Below are 21,632 nucleotides of genomic sequence, written 5' to 3'. Positions count from 1 at the left end.
ATGCTGCTCTTGGTAGCACTGGGCATAGTTTTTTCTTCCATTGTGGTCACCACTGAGAGGGTTGAGAAAACCAGCCACAAACCACCAGCACTGCTGCTCAACTACAGCAGGATCTCCCTCCCGCCAGAGCACGTATCCTATTTCCTCTACAACAACAAGAGGGTCGCCAAGCAATGCCGCCTGGACCCACTCTGCCCTTTTAAAGTAAGATATGCACTCAACTATTCAGTGTGCAAATATTTTTTCATTGTGCAAAATTAGTTTGACCCTTTTAGTTGTGTTGACCTTGTGTAGAAAAAGCTCTTCGGTGCACAAAACAAAGGCTTTTGTTTATTACGTGTTAAGTGCCTTTAGATTTGATTTATGAGTTAGTTGAATAGTCTTTAGTTCTGGGTAGGGGTGATGGCCTTATGATTTGTCAGAATTGGCAGCACTCTATCAAATTAAGATTGCACTCATTTGCAGTTTTGAACAGACAAATTAGAAAGATGGCTGTGAATGACTGTATATATATATGTATATATAAAATATCAGCATGTCTTTGCTCTGTAGTTAATAGCCCTTGTTTTTACTTTTTTAAAACGGCACTCCACACGTGCAGAAAGGAAATCATACGTTTAGATCTTTACTATTAACTAAAATGAATAATATGCATATTTTGACCTATGTTGTATCTTCATCACTGTTAGTTAGCTTGTTCAAAGGCTCAGCAAAGATTCTTTTTGGTCGAATCTGGCTGTCAGGACTCATGAAAATGACTGTATCCAAAAATCTGTCAAACTCAAATTGTTGAACAAAGCTCCTGACAGTTTTAGCGTTCACTGCATAATACAGTTTGTTCATTAGTCTTAGAATTTAAATCCCATTACAGCGATCGAATTAAATGGTGAATTTTTACTTGATTCCCATCCCCATTTCTCTCTCTCTCTCTCTCTCTCTCTCTCTCTCTCTCTCTCTCTCTCTCTCTCTCTCTCTCTCTCTCTCTCTCTCTCTCTCTCTCATACACACATACACCTATAGACGTGCTTGTACGTTTACACTTGTTTGTTTTTACAACAGGATGCACTGGAGGATTTGTCTGCCTGTTGGGGTTATGAGAAGAACTGTGATCCTGAGAAGCGCTTCAGCTATCCTGTCTGTACCAAAGCTGACTCTGGATGGTACTGCTCCTCACATCACATCACATCCAACACAGTTCATGTTCTCAGTTTATCCTCCTCAATAATGCTATAATGATTAATGTTATGTATAATGTTTACATAATTTACCTCTTCGTTCATTCATTCTGCCATCCATGATGTGTCAGTATCACAAATAATTGTAGCCTTTTATTCCTGGGTGCTTAACTTATTAAACCACAGTTCAAAGTAAAAGTGTGCTCATTCACAGCATGTATCATTAATGGGCCATTATGGTTTTGGCTTTGCTCATCTGAAACAAGTCTCTGCTGTGTTAGGGCTCGTTCACTGGATGCAGCCCAGGAGGTTTTCTGGAAGCAGGCTGATTTTGGCTACGTCAAGGAACGCCTCACTGAGCTCAAAACACTCTGCAAGGCCACCAAGCCAGTAAGTCCACTCATTTCCTTAGTTCCCATGGGCCTACTGAGTCAACAGGAAGAAACAACAGGTAGAAGCAGAAGCAGTGTTAAACAAAATACTCCACAGACAATAGGCCAGTACTTTCTTTGCAGTTCAAAAGCAGGAATTTAGAGAGAGTATAGTGCAGAAGTATAGAACATTGTCACAATCCTCAAGGTCCACAGAGTTCTTCACTATTACTTATACCAAATATTTCTAATCTGAAAATGTTTCCAGGGGGACTCATCATTAAGATGCAGTAGCCACACTCGATTCTGTAAGGCAACTAACCTTTACCTGGACTTACGGAAGCTGCGCAGAGGTCATGAGAGGTCAGTATTTTTAAAAGCAACGTGTCTATTAAAAAAAAGCATCACACAAATACTGATGAGAGTGTTTTGAAACTCACCAATGATTATGCTGCAGATACAAGGAAGACTTCCTCCAGAGGGGTGAGATTGGTGGTCGTTGCAGACTCAACCAGCAAGCGCTTGCTGCTGAGGGAGAGCACAAGAGCCCCTTGCAGTCTTGGTGAGGCAGGGCACACACATCCACACACTCAGCAGCACCCAGTTACTGAGCTTTAGTGAATGGTATGATTTTGGAATGAGTTTTATTTTTAAAGAGGCTAAAAGAATGTTCCCTGACCGGGAATCGAACCCGGGCCGCGGCGGTGAGAGCGCCGAATCCTAACCACTAGACCACCAGGGACTTATAAATGACACTCAGAGCACATATATTTTCCAATGTATGATATGCATAGGTTACCCATGTGTAATGTATCACTCCTAATGGGACTGAGTTGTAAGGAGCTTGTAAATGGTCTTATGTGGAGGCCACATTTGATGAATGACCAACATATGTGTGAGTGGTGTTGAGAACGGCAACATATCCCCACACAAGTACCTGAAATGATTTGATTTCATCTTTATTCTTAAAAGCTTATTCACTTTTGTGCATATTTGATATTCTTTTGTCAATTAAATGGTCCCAAAATGTGTTCCCTGACCGGGAATCGAACCCGGGCCGCGGCGGTGAGAGCGACCGTAACCACTAGACCACCAGGGACTTATAGATGACACTCAGAGCACATATATTTTGGAATGTATGATATGCATAGGTTATCCATGTGTAATGTATCACTCCTAATGGGACTGAGTTGTAAGGAGCTTGTTAATGGTCTTATGTGGAGGCCACATTTGATGAATGACCAACATCTGTGTGAGTGGTGTTGAGAACGGCAACATATCCCCACACAAGTACATGAAATGATTTGATTTCATCTTTATTCTTAAAAGCATATTCACTTTTGTGCATATTTGATATTCTTTTGTTAATTAAATGGTCCTAAAATGTGTTCCCTGACCGGGAATCGAACCCGGGCCGCGGCGGTGAGAGCGCCGAATCCTAACCACTAGACCACCAGGGATATGCCTTAACAGGCTTAAGAACTTTTGGAATGTTTGGCATTTGTGACACTAGTGGGATGGGACTTTATGGATGTGGTAACACAGATCAACACTAAGTGGTGCTTTTCTCCCACTATGATAAACTCCTCTGTGCACTATGTTGCCAGAATTACGCTGAACAGGCATCTGTTGGTATTAATGTCCTGTAAAGCTTAGGGGCCTCCCTGTCTGGAGAATTAGCAAATTAAGCATTTGTCATATTTACTTTGAGTTGGGAAAGCTATTTGTCCATTACAGGCAGAACAGTGTAGCTGAATACTGAAAGATACAAAGATCTCTCTGTCATTTTAAATGATCAAATAGAGAGCTGGTGCAGTGAGACTTACTTTGAAATGTTTGACAGAACTAATGATGTCACTTCTCACCTTACTGATAAAAGTGAAAATTAAATGTGACTCATAGATCAGAGCATATACATTTGATCTCTTTCAAATAATTCAGTTAAGGTGCGCCACTTACATTTTACAGCACTTGAAGCTGCTGTTGTTGTGATCATGTCATTTCTGAAGGTAGTGACAAACAGTGCTCCTTTTCTAAAGCAGTGCTAAAGGGGAACGGGGGATGCAGGGGTGGTAAGGAATGTGAGAGGGTGGAGTTTGTGCCCCATGGATATGTCTTCTTGAAAGCACATGGCTGTGTTGTGGGCCAGTGGCGCAATGGATAACGCGTCTGACTACGGATCAGAAGATTCTAGGTTCGACTCCTGGCTGGCTCGATAGCTTTTTTTCTCTCATTTGTGGATAGTCAGGCGCTGCAGTAAGTGAAACATACTAGAACAAAGTAAGTAAGTTGGACAACATATGCAAAACTATGCTCATAATGTGCACCTAATATGGCAATTAAAAATTAATATCAAACATGTTTTGTTTTTTGTTTTGTTGTATTTTGTCAGTAGTTTGTGTAAGATTTTGAGTTGTTAGATTTAAAAGTTCAACCTTGTCTTAGTGACAATGTCAAAAGTAATTCTGTTACACAGGCTGAAATTTAAAAGCCAGCCGCAGCAGTCTTGTGGTTTTTGAAGTAAAGAGAAGGTTTTGTCACCCAGTGACATTCCTGTACAGTGAATGTAATGCCTGTTAGCACACTTCTTCAAATTATGTACTTTGATGAATTAAATTATGTTACTCGTAGCTTTATCCACACCTGAAAAGAAAATGGTGGCATGGCAGCTTTCCTGCTTTTAGGGATGAATTACAATCATGTGTTAAAATCTTCAGACATTTTGAAAAGACGGTTTGAAATAAACCAAAAATGCTCACAACTAACTGAAATGGTTCCTGCAACAATAGGCTCACCCAAATCACCAGCAAATATCAAGCCTAATGAACTAGCCCCCTCCACTTAATGACCCATGTAAAGGCAGGTTATTGACAGCGGGCCAGTGGCGCAATGGATAACGCGTCTGACTACGGATCAGAAGATTCTAGGTTCGACTCCTGGCTGGCTCGTGATCTTTTTTCTCATTTGTGGATAGAGGGGTGCTGCAGTCAGAATAGACCAGAAAGGATGAAACAATCCCCTCAATCAGACATGCCTGCTGCACTGAAATGGAAAAGAAACACTTGTGTACACAATGTAATTTGAATTAAAGGACCCTGTATTTTCAGCGATCTGCAACCACCATGGCTTAATGAATGCTACCGTTCATTAGGTGTAAATTTCTCTTGAGAAATACAAAGGCAATCATTTTCACAAAATTTGACCCTCTAATGAGTCTGCTAGTGGTTACTTTGGAAGTAGGTGTTGTGATATATGCAATGTGGGCTTTGATTGACAGCTGTGATTGACAGTTCGCTCAATTGCTGCTCTCCTGGCTTTGGAACTTGCGCTATTGTCGGACTATTGCTGCTATATTTTGGTAAATTTTAGCTGAATTAATAAATGTTAGCCCAAGGGTGCACCACTCAGTATTCCAAGCTTCAGTCTGAGGTTTTTCAGGTGTTTCCAGAATGAGAAAAGCAACATTTCCTACTTATTATTTGGAAGATCCTGGCTCCAAATGTAAAAGATACCAGAAAGCCTCAGCAGCAACTCTTGGCTTCAAACTGGCTCCAGTACAAACTGATGGGTGACTTCATTCCTCACCACACCATTCCTTATAAACAATCTATGATTGTCAGCCAGTTAGCTTCCTGTGTAGTGACTAATGTGTCTGTTACAATACAAGTGCTCAAATTAATTTTGTCTGATGAAATTAATGATAATACACTTGGAACCATGTTTGAATTTTAACAAATTATAAAGCTGGAACTAACTTTCCTGGATTTGAAAGATGCATTACAATTCAATGTAAATATTTAAGAACCTTCTGATGAATTGAAATGTCTCTAAGTTTGCTATCATGGCCACACACTTTTCTCAGAGACTGTATGACCCATCCCTACCTGAAGTTAACTGTGAAAGAACCATTAGGGAATACCCAACATATCCGTGATTCAGTCAATATTAACCCAAATGAGTTAAATCACATGACAGTGTTTCTCCAGTGGTATAATGATAATGTGTCTGACCACAGCTGAGAAGATTCTAGGTTTCACTTTTGGCTGACTTGTGTTATTTTCTTCCTCATTTGTGATGAGATCGGTGCTGAAGTGACTAAAATAGAGTAGAGCAGAGAAAGCAAATTTGGTAGCATATGTAAATTCTTACGCATAATGTGCACTTATTATAGCAATACAGTGTCTCATCACTTCCTGTATAGTGAGTGTTGTGCTTGCTCGGTCACAAGTCGTCCAGTTCATTTAGTGTGATGAATTTGATCATATTGCTCCCAGTTTGAATAATATTTGATGCATTATCAATCAAGATTGGACCTAATAAACTCTCACTCTCTCACTAATTATTTTTGTAGGTATGCAGAGCTCCAGACGTACACAGAGTTGGACTTTCATCCCATACAGGATGGACACTGTGACGTCATAATTGAAAAACCCACTGTTTTCATGAAACTGGATGCTGGTAAGTAATGATACAGTGTCTCAGTTTAAACCCCTGTGATCTAATCAGGTTGCCAAAACCTTTATCCTCATTACCTTAATAAATGAACAGTATATATGCAGCTTTTTATGTGTTCACATTTAATTTGTTTGAGCCTAGACACTACATTACTGCATACATAGTTCCTGCAGCCTATTACATCTAAAGAAACACCTTTAGAAAACTTGTAAATTGGATAGTTGCTATATTGCGAGTGTATCCAGTTTCATCAGGTATTGATATTATATTATTAGTTTTTTATATTGCAGTCTAAAGACAGGCTGATGTTCACAGTTCACCTATTTCCTATTTTCAGTTGTGACATGATTACAGAATAATAATTGTGTGTTTTGTTCAACAGGTGTCAACATGTACCACCATTTCTGTGACTTTGTCAACCTCTACATCTCCCAACACATTAATAACTCCTTCAGCTCAGATACCAATATTATCATGTGGGACACGGTGGGTACCTAATATACATATTTACAGGTCTATATTTTTAGTTTGGGCCTCAGTGGAATATTTTGCTTGATTTACAGTAACAAAAATACTAAAAAATGTATTAAACTCCTACTGATCCTTTACGCAGCCCTTTAGCCTGTCTGAAACTGGCTGTTTTATCTCACACCACCCTTACCCCCGCAGAGCCAATAATCTAGTGATTGTCTTTTCCAAAAATGTTATAAATAAATGCACATTTATTTAAGAACTGGTCAAACTTATCCTGGATCATAGGAGTTTCAAAACTATAATTAAATTGAAACACCCATATTCACAGTTAAGTATCACTCGTGGTTCACAAAATAATGGTGCACCTCACAGCATATGGTACAGTTATTTCTGTTTAGAAAGTTATGTTTCCTCCATAGAAGAATCTTTTAGTTTGCCATCTGTGCTGTTTGTTTACTACTATTTGTTTGGACCAAAGACCATTATGGGTGAGACCAGGACATAAACAAGATCCTGACCATAAACTTACAAGATAAAAGGGAACAGTGTCTCATGCCTGAGATATAGCTCACCCATGTATGCCAACCCAGTTAGAAAGTCTTCAGTGTGTATACTGTAGACAGTTTTCATTGAACAAGTCAGTGGTTCCTGTGCCTGATGAAGACATCAGAGCCTTTTCCGGCCCATTGTTTCCCCCACTGTGCACAGAAATGAAGAGGAAAAAGGAAGGAGAGAGGGGAGGGAGAGAAAAACAGAATGAGAAAGAAAACAGCGACCTTTCTTCAGAAACTGCACACCGCGGTCCAAACAGGGGCAGACTGGCAGATAATTATATGATAACAGATAAAAACAATACTTAAGAGCAGTACAACCATAATAATAATAATAATACATTTTATTTGAAGGCGCCTCTCTGGGCACTCGAGGACACCCTACAATTAAGAAAAAAACCCATAAAAGACAGTGTAGAACAGACAAAACAGAGTAAGGTGAGGTAGTGCAGTTCATATTAAGTGGGGTATCCATACCCAACAGAATTTGAAAATAGATGGCTGACTTCATCAACGCTAAAGGCTGTGGCTGATTTTGATTTTGTGCCTTGTTTTTTATTTCAACATTAAATCAACATTTGTTCCTTTCCTTTTCATGTCTTTCATTAGAGTGTTTATGGTTATGGAGATCTGTTCAGTGAAACGTGGAAAGCCTTCTCAGATTATGACATCATCCACCTAAAGACCTATGACTCAAAAAGGGTAGGTTTAACGTCACTGGGTGTTGATCTGATCACTTACTCATGTATTCTTGTTTGGAAGTGACAACATATGAGCTGTATTAATGGTGGTTGATCAGTTAACAAAAGCTTTTACAGTTTTGTTGTAGAGTGAGACTGGGTTGATTTTGCCCTTGAGAAACGACACCATACAAACTGATGTCTGTGCTATGCTGTGATGTATTCTGCTTATATAGCATCTTATTCATTAACCTATTCAAACTTGTCCATAGGTATGTTTCAAAGATGCCTTCTTCTCCCTTCTCCCAAGAATGAGATACGGCCTCTTTTACAACACGCCTCTCGTAAGTTAATTGTCAAGTGTATGTGTGTCTAGGTGTAACTGCTAATCATTACTTAACATTTTCACATTAGCTCTGAGTAAATTGCAGTCTCCCATACTTTCAGTGTTGGCTTATTTGTGCTTATTTGTGCTTATTTCCTCCCCCCACACACACTGATATCCGGTTTACTCATAAACATGCAGTTCAGGTCAGATATTTATGTGATGCTATTTAAATGATAATTCCAAGGAGATTACTATAAAGATGATACCATGTAAATGTGTTTTGTCCTGTGGCTCTAGCCTTGAGGTGTGAAATATTGATAGGTCAGTCTCAAGCCGATGCTTTTGATTGCCCCTGTGGCAGGTCATGTTTATATTCATATGCTCTTATTTACAGCTGCTGTGTAGCAGGGTATATAAGATTCAGAAATTTGAGAAATGCATGGGCTCATATGATATTCATTCCGGAGAGATTAGGAAATATGTTCACAATTGCCAGATTCCCAGTGTGCAGGATGTTTTTCATCACAGACCAGTACAGTGCGCACATGTTGCCACATTCAATTTGCTTTCAATTCATTTCAAATCAGAGAGTAGATTTCCTAGAAGTATTTTTTAGTGTTTTCACATTTCCATATCCAAAGTATAATAAAATAGTAATTTTGGAACAATATTTTAAATTGGACGGATGAAAAATAAATTCAAATTATATGTATTAATAATCATTTCTGTTGTATGTTCATGGAAGATTTCGGATTGCTACAGTGAAGGGATGTTTAGGGCGTTCTCTCAACATATCATCCATCGGCTGAACATCCCACAGGAAAGACCAAAGGTAGGATAACATCTTGTAGAAAATACTACTTGATATCTGACAATTAAATATTATCGATGTTGATTCATCTCATAGTAATTATTGTGGCTGCAGGTTGAGGTGTTGTTAAACAAGTATCTTTCTGTCAGTGTTGGTGATAACCTCTCCTCTTTACTTGTTGGAATATGTTTTTTTGACATTCACAAACATAACCAGCCATACAATTAACAACCAGTCATGATACATGGACAGTTTGCATTAGACATAAAGTATGTGTTCCCTGACCGGGAATCGAACCCGGGCCGCGGTGGTGAGAGCGCTGAATCCTAACCACTAGACCACCAGGGAGGGTGTCAATTTTATGTGAATGAAATAGTACGCATACATATGTGTGGGTGATGGAAAAACAGGTCATCTATGTGTATTAGACTGAAGACCTAAGAGAAGTAGTGAGAACACAAACACTCATCAGTGCTAATAATCATAAATCCTCATTTAGTTTATTCATTCGATCTATATCAATAAGAATCCATTTACCACTGAAAAGTTGAAGTTTAGTGAGATAACATCTAATTGGCAACCTACCTCACTTTAAAGAGCATCAGATGTCAATAAATTGTCAACAATATATTTTGGTTCAAATCAGTGGTATATTACAGAATGACAGAAATGAAACCCCCCCTGGCTGCGGAAAAATTATGTTTTTGCGGCGTGCTGCTATTAACTGCTCTTTGGTGTGTTCACAGCATAAGAGCTTAGAAAAATGTTTCTTGAACTAATATACATGTACGGGCTATTCAAACTGTTCAGATTACTCCAGTCACGTACATCTATGTTCCTCTCCATTCTTTCAACTGTTTACAAACATAACTGCTAAGTCTTGCATTGATGACATATTTTCCTGTTACATCCTTGCCTGAGATGCATATTAATGCCAGGTGTAAATAGGGTCATTAAGTGTATGAACTTCTGGTCAATCAGCTTAAACGTATTAAATCACCTGGATGGTCCTTTTCAGATGGCCATCCGTCAATGGCCATGCTGCTGTCACTTAAAAGGTGCTTCAACTGGTGCTTTTAATTCCCTGGTGGTCTAGTGGTTAGGATTCGGCGCTCTCACCGCCGCGGCCCGGGTTCGATTCCCGGTCAGGGAACACACACTTTATGTCTGTGTGGTACAACATCCCATGACTCACACTTAAATACATACCCAGGCCACTTAACACTGATTGTACAGCTGGTTATGTTTGTCATTGTTAAAAGAACATACTCCGAAAAGTAGCAAAGAGCATTGTTCCCCCTTTTCATTTTTATCATATTAGATCTGTTTCCGTATCTGTGAATGGAAGTAGTATGTGTTTTGGTGGGGGCTGGGAAATCAGAAGGTGATGTTCATTCAGCATGTATTTAATTAAGCCTAAATCATGGAATGTTGTGATAACCAGACAGTTTGCAGCTGGTCTTCAGTCACTTTGCGAGACTCACAGTTTGCATTAGACATTAAGTGTGAGTTCCCTGACCGGGAATCGAACCCGGGCCGCGGCGGTGAGAGCACCGAATCCTAACCACTAGACCACCAGGGACAGTGTCAGCTTACTGAGAATGAAACACTACAGCAACATATGTTTGAGTGACGAAAAATGGGTCATCTATGTGTATTAGATAGATAGATAGATAGATAGATAGATAGATAGATAGATAGATAGATAGATAGATAGATAGATAGATAGATAGATAGATAGATAGATAGATAGATAGATAGATAGATAGATGTAAACTTTATTGATCCCCTTGGGGAAATTTAGGGTCCAGCAGCTTAATACACAAAGACAACAAAGAACAATATACTAAAACATTAAATACAAAATACAAAATACTATACAAAATACTAAATACTAAATAAGAAGAAAAACTAAATACTAAATACTAAAATAAGAACACCAAGTTCTGAGGATGAGGCTGTGTGATAAATTGCAGAAATAAAATAAAATAAAAGTAAAAATAAAAATATAGTGCAATATACAATTTAAAGTGAATTTAGTGAATTTAGTCCAGGCTGTGGCTGTCCTTTTATTGCCATATTGTGAAGTTGTATGGCCCTGGGGACAAATGAATTACTCAGTCTGTCAGTTTTGCATGACAGTGAGCGTAGTCTCCAGCTGATCATGCTCTTCTGCTGGATGATGGTGTTGTGAAGTGGATGACCTTCATTGTCCATGATGGTGAGCAGTTTGTTCAGGGTCCTTTTGTCTGTTACTGAAGTGAAGCTCTCCAGTTCAGCTCCCACAACAGAGCCAGTTTTCTTTACCAGCCTATCCAGTCGCCCGGCATCCCTCTTCTTAGTGCTTCCTCCCCAGCACACCACCGCATAGAAGAGGACGCTGGTGACCACAGAGTGGTAAAACATCCCGAGGAGTTTGCTGCATACGTTGAAGGACCGCAGCCTCCTCAGGAAGTACAGCCGGCTCTGTCCTTTTTTGTAGATGGCGTCAGTATTGGCTGACCAGTCAAGTTTATTGTCCAGATGTACCCCCAGGTACTTATATGTGCTTACCACCTCCATATTGACTCCCTCAATGGAGACTGTAGCAGCGTGGGCTTAGACCTACGGAAATCCACCTCCATCTCCTTGGTCTTAGCAGTGTTAAGTTGTAGGTGGTTGAGTTTGCACCATTGAACAATTATTAGACTGAAGACCTAAGAAAAGTAGTGAGAACACAAACACTCATCAGTGCTAATAATCATAAATCCTCATTTAGTTTATTCATTCTTTATCAGTTTAATCAACAGTACAATACTAACAGTAACAGCAATGTAAGAAATAAAGGATTTTTTAAAATTAATTTTTAAATTAAAAAATCACCTGCCTATCACTGACAACATTTCCAAGGCATCATGCTAACCCGAGCTGACCACTTGTGTCCAGATTTTGTTGCTGCCCAAGTCACTTCCGCTGGAAGGTCAAATGGCCCTGCTCGCAGATATTACGTCATTCAGACAAGCACCCGATTTGTTGTTACTGTGAGCTAAAGAGCTAAGAAAAATGTTTCTTGCTGTCTTTCTGTCCTCTCTAAAATAAAAAGGGGGGCTATGACTTAACTGTTGTTGGTATCTTTCTTTCAGTATTGGTGATAACCTCTCCTCTTTGCCAAAGCAGTTTTCTAGTTGTTGAAGTATGTTTTTTTTATTTTTTGACATTCACAAACATAACCAGCATTACAATTAACAATTAGCCATAAGTGGCCTGGGCATGTATTTAAGCGTAAGGCATTGGATGTTGTGATAGACAGACAGTGAAACAAGCCATAAATACTTATTTGTGCTGTCTAGCAGTTGATGATTAGTCACTTTGCCAGACTCACAGTTTGCATTTGACATAAAGTGTGTGTTCCCTGACTGGGAATCAAATCTGGGCCGTGGCGGTGAGAGCACCGAATCCTAACCACCAGGGATGTTGTCAAATTTCTGAGAATGAAACAGTACACCAACATATGTTTGGGTGATTTAAAAACACGTGCTGTAGACAGTCCGGGTGCAGCACGGCCTTTTCAGCTGAGTTCCGACTTGTGCGTTCCATCACCTGGCATTAACATGCATCTCGGGTTACCTGATCACAAGTGGACAGCTGAGACACATTGTCCTTCACACCTGTCTATTATGCATCACAAGCTGACCACTTGTGTCCAGATTTTGTAGCTGCCCACGTCACTTCTGCTATAAGGTCAAATGGTTCTGCTTGCAGTTATTACGTCAATCAGACTAGCGCCAGTTTTGTTGTTATTGTCGGCTAAAGAGCTAAGAAAAATGTTTCATAAACTAATATACATGCATGGGCTATTCCAACTGTTCAGATTACTCCAATCACTTACATCTATGCTCCTCTCCATTCTTTCAACTGTTTACAAACAGACATACAACTGCTAAGTCTTGCATCGATGACATATTTTCCTGTTACATCCTGGCTGTGATGCATCAGGATGGATTAGCATTTTACATGTATGTGGTCAAATGCATCCCAGACCACCTCAGCAAGTGGTTTGAGTGGTCAGAACACAGTGCGTCTTGGAGGTATTTTACACTTGTATAACGCTGTCCATTTGTGATCTGATCACCTGAGACGCATATTAATGCCAGGTGTAACCAGTGTCACAAGTGTATGAACTTCTGGTCAATTAGCTTAAACGTATAAAATCACCAGTATGGTCCTTTTCAAATGGCCATCCCTGAATGGCCTTGCGGCTGTCACATAAAAGGTCCTTCAATTTGTTCTTACAGGTCCCTGGTGGTCTAGTGGTTAGGATTCGGCGCTCTCACCGCCGCGGCCCGGGTTCGATTCCCGGTCAGGGAACACACACTTTATGTCTGTGTGGTACAACATCCCATGACTCACACTTAAATACATGCCCAGGCCACTTAACACTGATAGTCAATTGTATGGCTGGTTATGTTTGTCATTGTTAAAAGAACATACTCCAAAAACTGGAAAAGAGCAGAGGTCCCCCATTTAATTTTTATCATATTAGATCTGTTTCTGTATCTGTATCTGTGAATGGAAGTAGTATGTGTTTTGGTGAGGGCTGGGAAATCAGAAGGTGATGTTCATTCAGCATGTATTTAATTAAGCCCAAGTCATGGATTGTTGTGATAACCAGACAGTTTGCATTAGACATAAAGTGTGTGTTCCCTGACCGGGAATCGAACCCGGGCCGCGGCGACTGTCCGGGTGCAGCACTGCCTTTTCAGCAGAGTTCTGACTTTTGCGTTCCATCACCTGGCATTAACATGCATCTCGGGTTATCTGATCACAAGTGGACAGCTGAGACACATTGTCGTTCACACCTGTCTATTATGCATCACAAGCTGACCACTTATGTCCAGATTTTGTAGCTGCCCACGTAACTTCTGCTAGAAGGTCAAATGGTTCTGCTTGCAGTTATTACGTCAATCAGACATAAAGTGTATGTTCCCTGACTGGGAATCAAATCTGGGCCGTGGCGGTGAGAGTGCCGAATCCTAACCACTTATTATTAATGTTTCTGATCTTTGTGAATGTTCTCCAGACCTCTTGTTCATAATGCACCATTTTCAAGTGGGGGTATTTTGCTGAATTTCACCAGTGTTTCTGCTGTTAGCATTTTCTGCGTCTCTTGTCTTACCTACCTTTGTATAGCTCTGAGTTTCTGTATTTTGTATTTCTTTGATAATGTATGTACACAATCAAAAGGCAAAGACATGATGCATGCACATCACCTGCCGTTTTCCCAGCCTTCACCAAAACACATATATCCATCCACAGATATGGAAACAGATCTAATACGATAAAAATGAAACAGGGGGCTCTCCTCTCTGCCAAAGCAGCTTTAAAGTTGTTGGAGTATGTTTTTTTTGACATTCACAAACATAACCAGCATTACAATTAACAATCAGTCAAGTGGCTTTGAGGTATTGAAGATTGTGATTTACATACAAGTGAGAAATTGCTATCAAGTATCACTTTTCCAGACTGTCATTGCACTAGACATAAAGTCAGTGTTCCCTGACCGGGAATCGAACCCGGGCCGCGGCGGTGAGAGCGTCGAATCCTAACCACTAGACCACCAGGGAGGGTGTTGGGTATGTCAGAATCAACATATCTTTTGTTGACGGCTAAACAGATCATCTACATGTATTAAATGGAAGACATAAGAAAAGTAGTGGGAACACAAACACACTCATCAGAGCTAATTTGGAAATGTTTGTATTCGATAAAATTCAGATTCTCTGGTGTCTGATTTCATTCAGAATTGATTCTCGACTGAATGAATAGGAAAGGGGTTCACAATTCAAGGTTTCCCCCAGAAACATTGGTGAGCATTCAGCTATAAGCCAGTAGGCAGTCCCTTGTCTCCCCGGGTCTCATTGCTTGTTTTCGGCAGAATCTCTCCCGCTCTCTTCCTGCTCTGCCTGCTCTTTTAAGCAGGTTCCTCTGGTAGCTGCAGTCTTAGTGTGATACACTACCGCTCTCTCTATCAACCGCATACTTGCTACGAACTGAGCTATTCCTTAAAAGATCTAGGCTACTTGTATAACACATTTGTACTTGTATACAATATTTTGTTGCTCTGATAGCTTCCGTGTACTGTGCTTTACTAAAAACTGATTGCTAAACACATTGCTGTACTAATATTGCTCTTGTCAAGAGCAAAATATGTCAGATTTCTATTTTCTGCTCAATCAGCTTAAACATATAAAATCATGTGGATGGTCCTTTACAAATTGTCATCCATGAATGGCCATACGGGTCTAAATCAAAAGGTGCTTCACCTTGGTTGCACAGGTCCCTGGTGGTCTAGTGGTTAGGATTCGGCGCTCTCACCGCCGCGGCCCGGGTTCGATTCCCGGTCAGGGAACACATTTTTAATGTTTCCGATCCTTGTGAATGTTCTGCAGACCTCTTGTCCGTAATGCACTATTGTCAAGTTGGGGTTTTTTGCTGAATTTCATCTGTGTTTCTGCTGTCATTATTTGTTTAATTTTCCTGTTCTCACAAAGACAGTGTAACAAGCCAACAATCATCAGTCACTTTCACAGACTGAGGGTTGGGGTGTTGTTAAGTAAGTATCTTGTTTAGTAACTTTCTGCCACTGTTGGTGATAACCTCTCCTCTTTTCCATGGCAGTTTTCTAGTTGTTGGAGTTAGTTTCTTTTTGACATTCACAAACATAACCAGCCATACAATTAACAATCAGTCATAAACGGCTTGGACATGTATTTAAGCTTGAGTCGTTGAAGGGTGTGGAACACAGACAGTGAAACAAGCTAGAAATGTACATAGAACTGCTGTGAATCAATCTATCATTTGCCAACTTCCCAGGTCAGCAGTTAACATTACACATAAAGTGTGTGTTCCCTGACCGGGAATCGAACCCGGGCTGTGGCGGCGAGAGCGCGGAATCCTAACCACTAGACCACCAGACAAGATTACAAATATAGAAAATGACATTAAAATGTTATGTGTTTTAGAAGGTTTAATAATAGTGTGCCATATAGAAATGGTATATTGTGTAACATTGTGTTTTAAATTCAGCTCACAGTGTAAAGCATTCCTTTAAAGGGATTCAAACTCAGACTACATTAGTGAAAACCAAAACCAAAGCAGCAGACCAGCAAAAACTGTCTGCACATGTGTTATTTTAGTATTATTTAACACATGTACCAAAATAGCATGAGTGGAAGGAACAACTGGCACAGAGTGAGAACAGGACTTTAACCATTTACCATTTACCATTCAAATCAATAAATAGATTATATTCCTCAAATTTCAAGTATCTGTAAGTTTAAATCACTGCACTGGAAATGGTGAGCAGTAACATCTTTGTATGTACTTATTGGTCAGTTAAGTTAAACATGAAAAACAAATCTCCAGTTTAAGAAAGGCCCTAGAGTTATCATACAATCACTAGTTTTAGTCACAGGTCCCTGGTGGTCTAGTGGCTAGGGTTTGGCGCTCTCACCGCCGTGGCCCGGGTTCGATTCCTGGTCAGGGAACACACACTTTATGTCTAATGCAATCTGTCTGTTTATCACAACATTCCATGTTTAATTAAGCCCAAGCCCAAGGGGCTTAATTAAACAAGCCCAAGGGGCTTAATTAAATGCATGCTAAATGAACATAACCTAAAAACAAACTACTTCCAGTCATATATACAGAAACAGATCTAATATGATAAAAATGAAAAGGGGGACCTCTGCTCTTTGCCAAAGCACTTTTCCAGTATGTTCATTTAACAATGACAAACATAACCAGCTGTACAATTGACTATCAGTGTTAAGTGGCCTGGGCATGTATTTAAGTGTGAGTCATGAGATTTTGTGCCACACAGACATAAAGTTTATGTTCCCTGACCGGGAATCGAACCCGGGCCGCGGCGGTGAGAGCGCCGAATCCTAACCACTAGACCACCAGGGACCTGGAAGAACCAATTGAAGGACTTTTTATGTGACAGTCGCACGGCCATTCAGGGATGGCCATCTGAAAAGGACCATACTGGTGATTTTATACATTTAAGCTAATTGACCAGAAGTTCATACACTTGTGACACTGGTTACACCTACTCAAGCACTTTTATTTATCTACACCCATACCGGTGTGAAAGTAGAGGGGTAAGAGTTCGAACAAGGCTGAGAGAAGCTTTATGCCTACATGTCTTCACATTTAGGATATAGGACTATACCAGCTGACAAAAATGTATGCAGAGGCATCATGATGAGAGTAGGGAGAAGTTACCATCTGTGATGACTCATGCTTTTTATTGAGGCTTTGCTCAAATACTAACAAACCATCTTGTTGAAATTTCTGAAATCTCTATGAAAATCTCTCGTTAAGTAAATAATGTTAAGTTCTGATAGAGGCCAGACACCAGGCAAATTGAAAATATTTCTAATACTTTATAAATCAAATGATTCTAACCAATCAAGTTTTAGATGGATGATCCTAATGTACTTCAAATTTGATGTGGACAAGGTAACAGAAAGAGATTAAAACTGCCAACTGTAAACCACGTGACCACCAGGATGCTACATGGCTACTTTTGAAGCAGATAAAACACACATTTCAGCTGAATATTGTCTAATTTGGTATATTTCAAAAGCTGGGCATAACACTTGATAATATTAATGCTTAAAATACATTTTAAAAATTGATTTCTAAGAACTGATTTAGTCATGTTATCAGAGGGAAATATTATAGTTGGACGTGGAGCTTGGAGTCATTCATTTCATTTCAGTCTTTGCAATTGTGAAGCCCAGATCAGGATTTCATTGTACATTTTAGTCCCTACGCTAGCTAAAACCAGACATTAGTGTGGGTGATCTTACTAAAACAATAAACTCCTCTCTGATATGTGTAGCTTACTAGTTTCTGAAAGAATACATGCACGTTTAATGTACATACAGGCACACGTGGCTCCCACTGCCATGCATTCACGTCCTCATTCATCACCTATATATTTTACACTCCAGCACTCCTCACAGATGTTTTATGGTACCAGGTTTGAGGTGTTTGACTGTTTCTTTTAGGGCTGCCCCCTGAAAGTCAATTAGTCAAATCATCAGTTGGAGACCCCTCAGTCCACTCGGATAGTTCACGTCGAGTAGTTCAAGTTTGTTTATTTAATCATTTACACGTCAGATTAATTCATTTAATATTTAAAAAGAAATACAGTGGCCTAATAAGCCAATTTTGATGAAGATGAAAAGTTATTATTTCAAAGCAGGCAATGCCTTGAATTTATTTAAATTTTCAGGAATACTGTTTTCATCTAAAATATCTTAAATCTTGTTTATATTTATTTATTAATTTTGATGTTTAAAGAGAAATAAGGAAGGAGGCCTATTATATTAAAGACGAGATGTCAGTTATTACATAGTGGCCAATGCTGCTAAACTTTTTCATTGTTTATTCATTTACATGTTGTTTTTTAATGAAAATAATATAAAACTGAAAATGAATTAAATAAAAAATAGGCTATGAGAGCTTGATTTAAACAGAAATACATGTGTGCTGAAACTCATGCCAGTGGATTTTCTGATTACCAAATAGTCCATATGAAAAAAAAAGGAACAAATAGTCAAATATTTGTGTTGAACAGCCAAATCCAAATCAACTGACTATGTAATCAAAATTCTGAGTTGGGTACAGCCCTAGTATCTTTATGACCGGCAAAGTCCGATAACTTCTACATTCCTGTGGATCAGCTCATTGAGTATTCATGGCCTTCACTGGAAATATGCTAAGAGGCTTTTTAGTGACACACAGGGCTGCTAGCGATAGCCAGTGACTGAATGAGAGGTCTTCTTGGCCCTGACCCTCTCTCCAGCTCCTCCTTTCATCCTTAGATTAATGGCACAGCTAGAGACTCGCACTGCTGCTCTCCTCTATTGTGTCCTATTCAAGTGCCCTCACCACTCTTTCCCCACTATCTACCCCTCCTCGTAATTTTCTCTGGTCTGGTCCTATTCAGAATGGCATCATTTTCAATACTTCGAAGATGAGACATTATGTCTGCGCTGAATCCATAGGACAGTATGCTCACTGCCTGTAAAGTTGTTGTGGTTTTAGCTTGTTGTGTTCTGGAGATTGCACAAGTTGTACTTTGCTGTAACCGTCATTACTTCGACTCATTGTTTACTGTCATTTGTTACAACATTTTTTGCACAAATGGTGACACCTCCAAAAAAGTATAAATACTCTTTAAAGACACAAGGTGGCAGTAGAAGAATACAGAATAAGAAGATGAATGTACACACCGTTCAAACTAATAAGAACACATCAGAGGAACTTCTTTGATGATTCCACTTAAAGAATTACTCATATAATGTTATTTTAGCTCATTTATTTGTTCCTCTGTGACATACAGAAGAGACCTTTGAAGTAGAAGCCTTGAAGTTATTTTGAATGAGCGTCATGTTTTCCCTGCCGCCTATCTTTTCTGTCCTTGTCTGATTGATTATTGGGTGCATTGCTGTTTTCAGGAGGGGCGTGTTCGTGTCACCCTGCTGGCACGCAGCACAGAATACAGAAGGATATTAAACCAAGTGGAGGTGAGTCAAGCACCTCCTTCCCTTCCTCCCACCCTCCCTTCTTCTGTGCCTTTCTTTCAAGCACTTATTCTTTTCCCTTCGCCACGTTCTGCCAACTGTCGTCCTTTTTCTTTTTTTTCTGTCTCCCCATCTTCCTTTCTTGTCTCTTTCTGTTTCTTCACTCTTGTACAACTCTCCCACTCCCTCAGCCCCTCCTTCCCGTCATTGATTTACTGCCCGCCTCTGTTAAGTGCCTATTTAAAATCTTACTTGCTATAAACAGTATGAGTAAAAGAGGCGTGTGATTTATATGGCCACTGCCCGTATTTGTCTGCTCTCCCATTGATCAGAGAACTCATCCTTATGTTGTTATTACAGCTTGTAAATGCCCTCAAGACCGTGCCACTGCTGGAGGTCAATGTGGTGGACTACAAATACAAGTGAGTTATAGCGTGTTCGCCACATTATTGCAGGAACTATTCAGTGCAGCTTAGCATTGGCCAGGAGTGTAGCGGCGCTGTGTACGAATACAGAAAGTGTGTAGCTTTTGAAATTGTGTAGTAGCGACAGTGTTTACTCAATGAAGATGATTGATGCACGACTCCCTCTATCCTTTAGGGATGTTCCCTTCTTGGAGCAGCTGAGGATCACCCACAACTCTGACATCTTCATAGGGATGCACGGGGCGGGTCTTACACACCTCCTCTTCCTCCCCGACTGGGCTGTCATCTTTGAGCTGTGAGTGACACTTTGTGTTTGTGTTTGTGTTTGTGTGTGTGTGTGTGTGTGTGTGACACAGAAAAGACAGAAAGAGAGGAGAGCAGGGAGACCGATGGGTTTGGCTTTGCGCTGTGCCCAAAGTTCCCCTTCAGTCACTTGGTGTATGACTGTGAAATACTGCCTAATTAACCAGGCATTCATCACACCTGGCTACCCTGGGTAGGAGCGACTGATTGGAATGTGTGTATGTGTGTGTGTACTTGTAGGAGCATGTGTGTTTGTGCATTTTGGTGAGTGACACCCAGAGAAAGCCACAGTGTGCATAGAGCACGTGCGCGAGAGAAAGACTGAGCAGGAAAAGAGTGAAAGTGAGGCACACCTAAGAGAGCAAGAGATAAAGTGTCTGCATCTGTCCCTCCCAGATATAATTGTCAGGATGAGAGCTGCTATCAAGATTTGGCTCGGCTGCGGGGCATTCGATATGTGACTTGGCAGACAATGGACAAAGTGCTCCCACAGGACAAGGTAGGGGAAACTCTCGTACCAGCCATTAGCTCTCTGACATCTCAGCATGAGCCTTCTCAATTCATCTCACCTGTCTTACACACACACACACACTTACGCTCGTATGCATGCACTTAATTATGTGTGCAAGCAGTTATAGGCACGGCAGAGCAAACACGCATTATTTTGTTTCTCACCTGTATTATCTCTGCCATCTAACTGCGAGGGCAACCTGACAACACAAGCACACACATTCATATGCTGTCATGTTTTTGTTTCCACGTGCTTTGATATGTCTATTTACTATTTGTTCTACACTTTTCTCAGGGTCACCATCCCACCCTTGGGGACCATCCAAAGTTTACCAACTACTCCTTTGACGTGGGGGAGTTCATGCGCCTTGTGCTGGACGCAGCCGATTACGTCACACACCATCCCAAATGGCAGCGTCGTATCCTTCATGAGGAACTCTAAAATCTCTTGGAGTGGGAATCGTGTGCAGACATCTGGCTACTGAAGAACCTTTAAATCATACACATTTGGCTACAAACATCGTGACATCTTGACATTTGCAGTGTACACTTTGTGACTATTTTAAAGTTATCTCACACACCAGTGGACCTCTGTCACAGTATTTGTCACTTCCCGTCTGCTGCTTTGATAGGTCTGGATGAGTGAAAGCAGTTTGGGTTTGAATAGCTTCCATCAGCTCTGTTGGTGTAAAATCAGTTAAAGGACGAGCTGTGTGCAGTGGTAACATCTGGAGACTGATAAGATGCGTCCTATGTTTCTTCATTACGTCTGCTGTGTCTGCTTCATTCTGTGCAGACAAAGTTAGCTAATGAGCAGCTGTTACGGCATCTCTTCACATCCGACATCTTGTCACCTTTGATCAGTGTCACCTTGACGGGAGTCTCGTCAGAGCTGTTGACAATCACAGTTTCTGAGCACATCCAGAATACATTCCTATGATGTGCAGTACTCACATGCTGGATTCAAACATA

At 40.3% G+C, this 21,632-nt stretch overlaps 1 protein-coding gene and 9 non-coding genes across 10 annotated transcripts; 6 read left to right on the top strand and 4 right to left on the bottom strand.

Annotated features, from left to right (window-relative positions):
• Window positions 1–21,508, top strand: eogt (EGF domain-specific O-linked N-acetylglucosamine (GlcNAc) transferase). The gene is made up of 15 exons (XM_062416022.1): window positions 1–204; window positions 1,060–1,160; window positions 1,457–1,565; window positions 1,815–1,909; window positions 2,004–2,108; window positions 5,898–6,004; window positions 6,384–6,487; window positions 7,636–7,728; window positions 7,979–8,050; window positions 8,780–8,866; window positions 19,357–19,425; window positions 19,783–19,844; window positions 20,023–20,142; window positions 20,547–20,649; window positions 20,956–21,508. Exons 1-15 carry the CDS (start codon window positions 1–3, stop codon window positions 21,100–21,102), a joined length of 1,578 nt encoding a protein of 525 aa, XP_062272006.1. The 3' UTR covers window positions 21,103–21,508.
• On the bottom strand, window positions 2,217–2,288 carry trnae-cuc (transfer RNA glutamic acid (anticodon CUC)). Its single transcript has one exon. It is a non-coding gene; the product is annotated as a tRNA-Glu (tRNA).
• On the bottom strand, window positions 2,935–3,006 carry trnae-cuc (transfer RNA glutamic acid (anticodon CUC)). Its single transcript has one exon. It is a non-coding gene; the product is annotated as a tRNA-Glu (tRNA).
• trnar-acg (transfer RNA arginine (anticodon ACG)) lies at window positions 3,689–3,761 on the top strand. The gene has a single exon. It is a non-coding gene; the product is annotated as a tRNA-Arg (tRNA).
• Window positions 4,422–4,494, top strand: trnar-acg (transfer RNA arginine (anticodon ACG)). The gene has a single exon. It is a non-coding gene; the product is annotated as a tRNA-Arg (tRNA).
• Window positions 9,927–9,998, top strand: trnae-cuc (transfer RNA glutamic acid (anticodon CUC)). The gene has a single exon. It is a non-coding gene; the product is annotated as a tRNA-Glu (tRNA).
• Window positions 10,356–10,427, bottom strand: trnae-cuc (transfer RNA glutamic acid (anticodon CUC)). The gene has a single exon. It is a non-coding gene; the product is annotated as a tRNA-Glu (tRNA).
• trnae-cuc (transfer RNA glutamic acid (anticodon CUC)) lies at window positions 13,121–13,192 on the top strand. The gene has a single exon. It is a non-coding gene; the product is annotated as a tRNA-Glu (tRNA).
• trnae-cuc (transfer RNA glutamic acid (anticodon CUC)) lies at window positions 15,162–15,233 on the top strand. The gene has a single exon. It is a non-coding gene; the product is annotated as a tRNA-Glu (tRNA).
• Window positions 16,721–16,792, bottom strand: trnae-cuc (transfer RNA glutamic acid (anticodon CUC)). The gene has a single exon. It is a non-coding gene; the product is annotated as a tRNA-Glu (tRNA).
• Window positions 21,509–21,632: the final 124 nt, after the last annotated feature.

Source organism: Scomber scombrus, chromosome 3 (assembly GCF_963691925.1).
Source record: "Scomber scombrus chromosome 3, fScoSco1.1, whole genome shotgun sequence".
NCBI lineage: Eukaryota > Metazoa > Chordata > Actinopteri > Scombriformes > Scombridae > Scomber > Scomber scombrus.
This window is presented reverse-complemented; position numbering and strand designations above follow the sequence as displayed.

Excerpts from the sequence above, each read along its gene's own strand:
- eogt (XM_062416022.1), top strand. The coding sequence starts at position 1 with ATGCTGCTCTTGGTAGCACTGGGCATAGTTTTTTCTTCCATTGTGGTC. Across the intron at positions 7,729-7,978 it reads AGACCTATGACTCAAAAAGG|GTATGTTTCAAAGATGCCTT; the intron begins GTAGGTTTAACG and ends ACTTGTCCATAG. Across the intron at positions 20,143-20,546 it reads TGGGCTGTCATCTTTGAGCT|ATATAATTGTCAGGATGAGA; the intron begins GTGAGTGACACT and ends TGTCCCTCCCAG.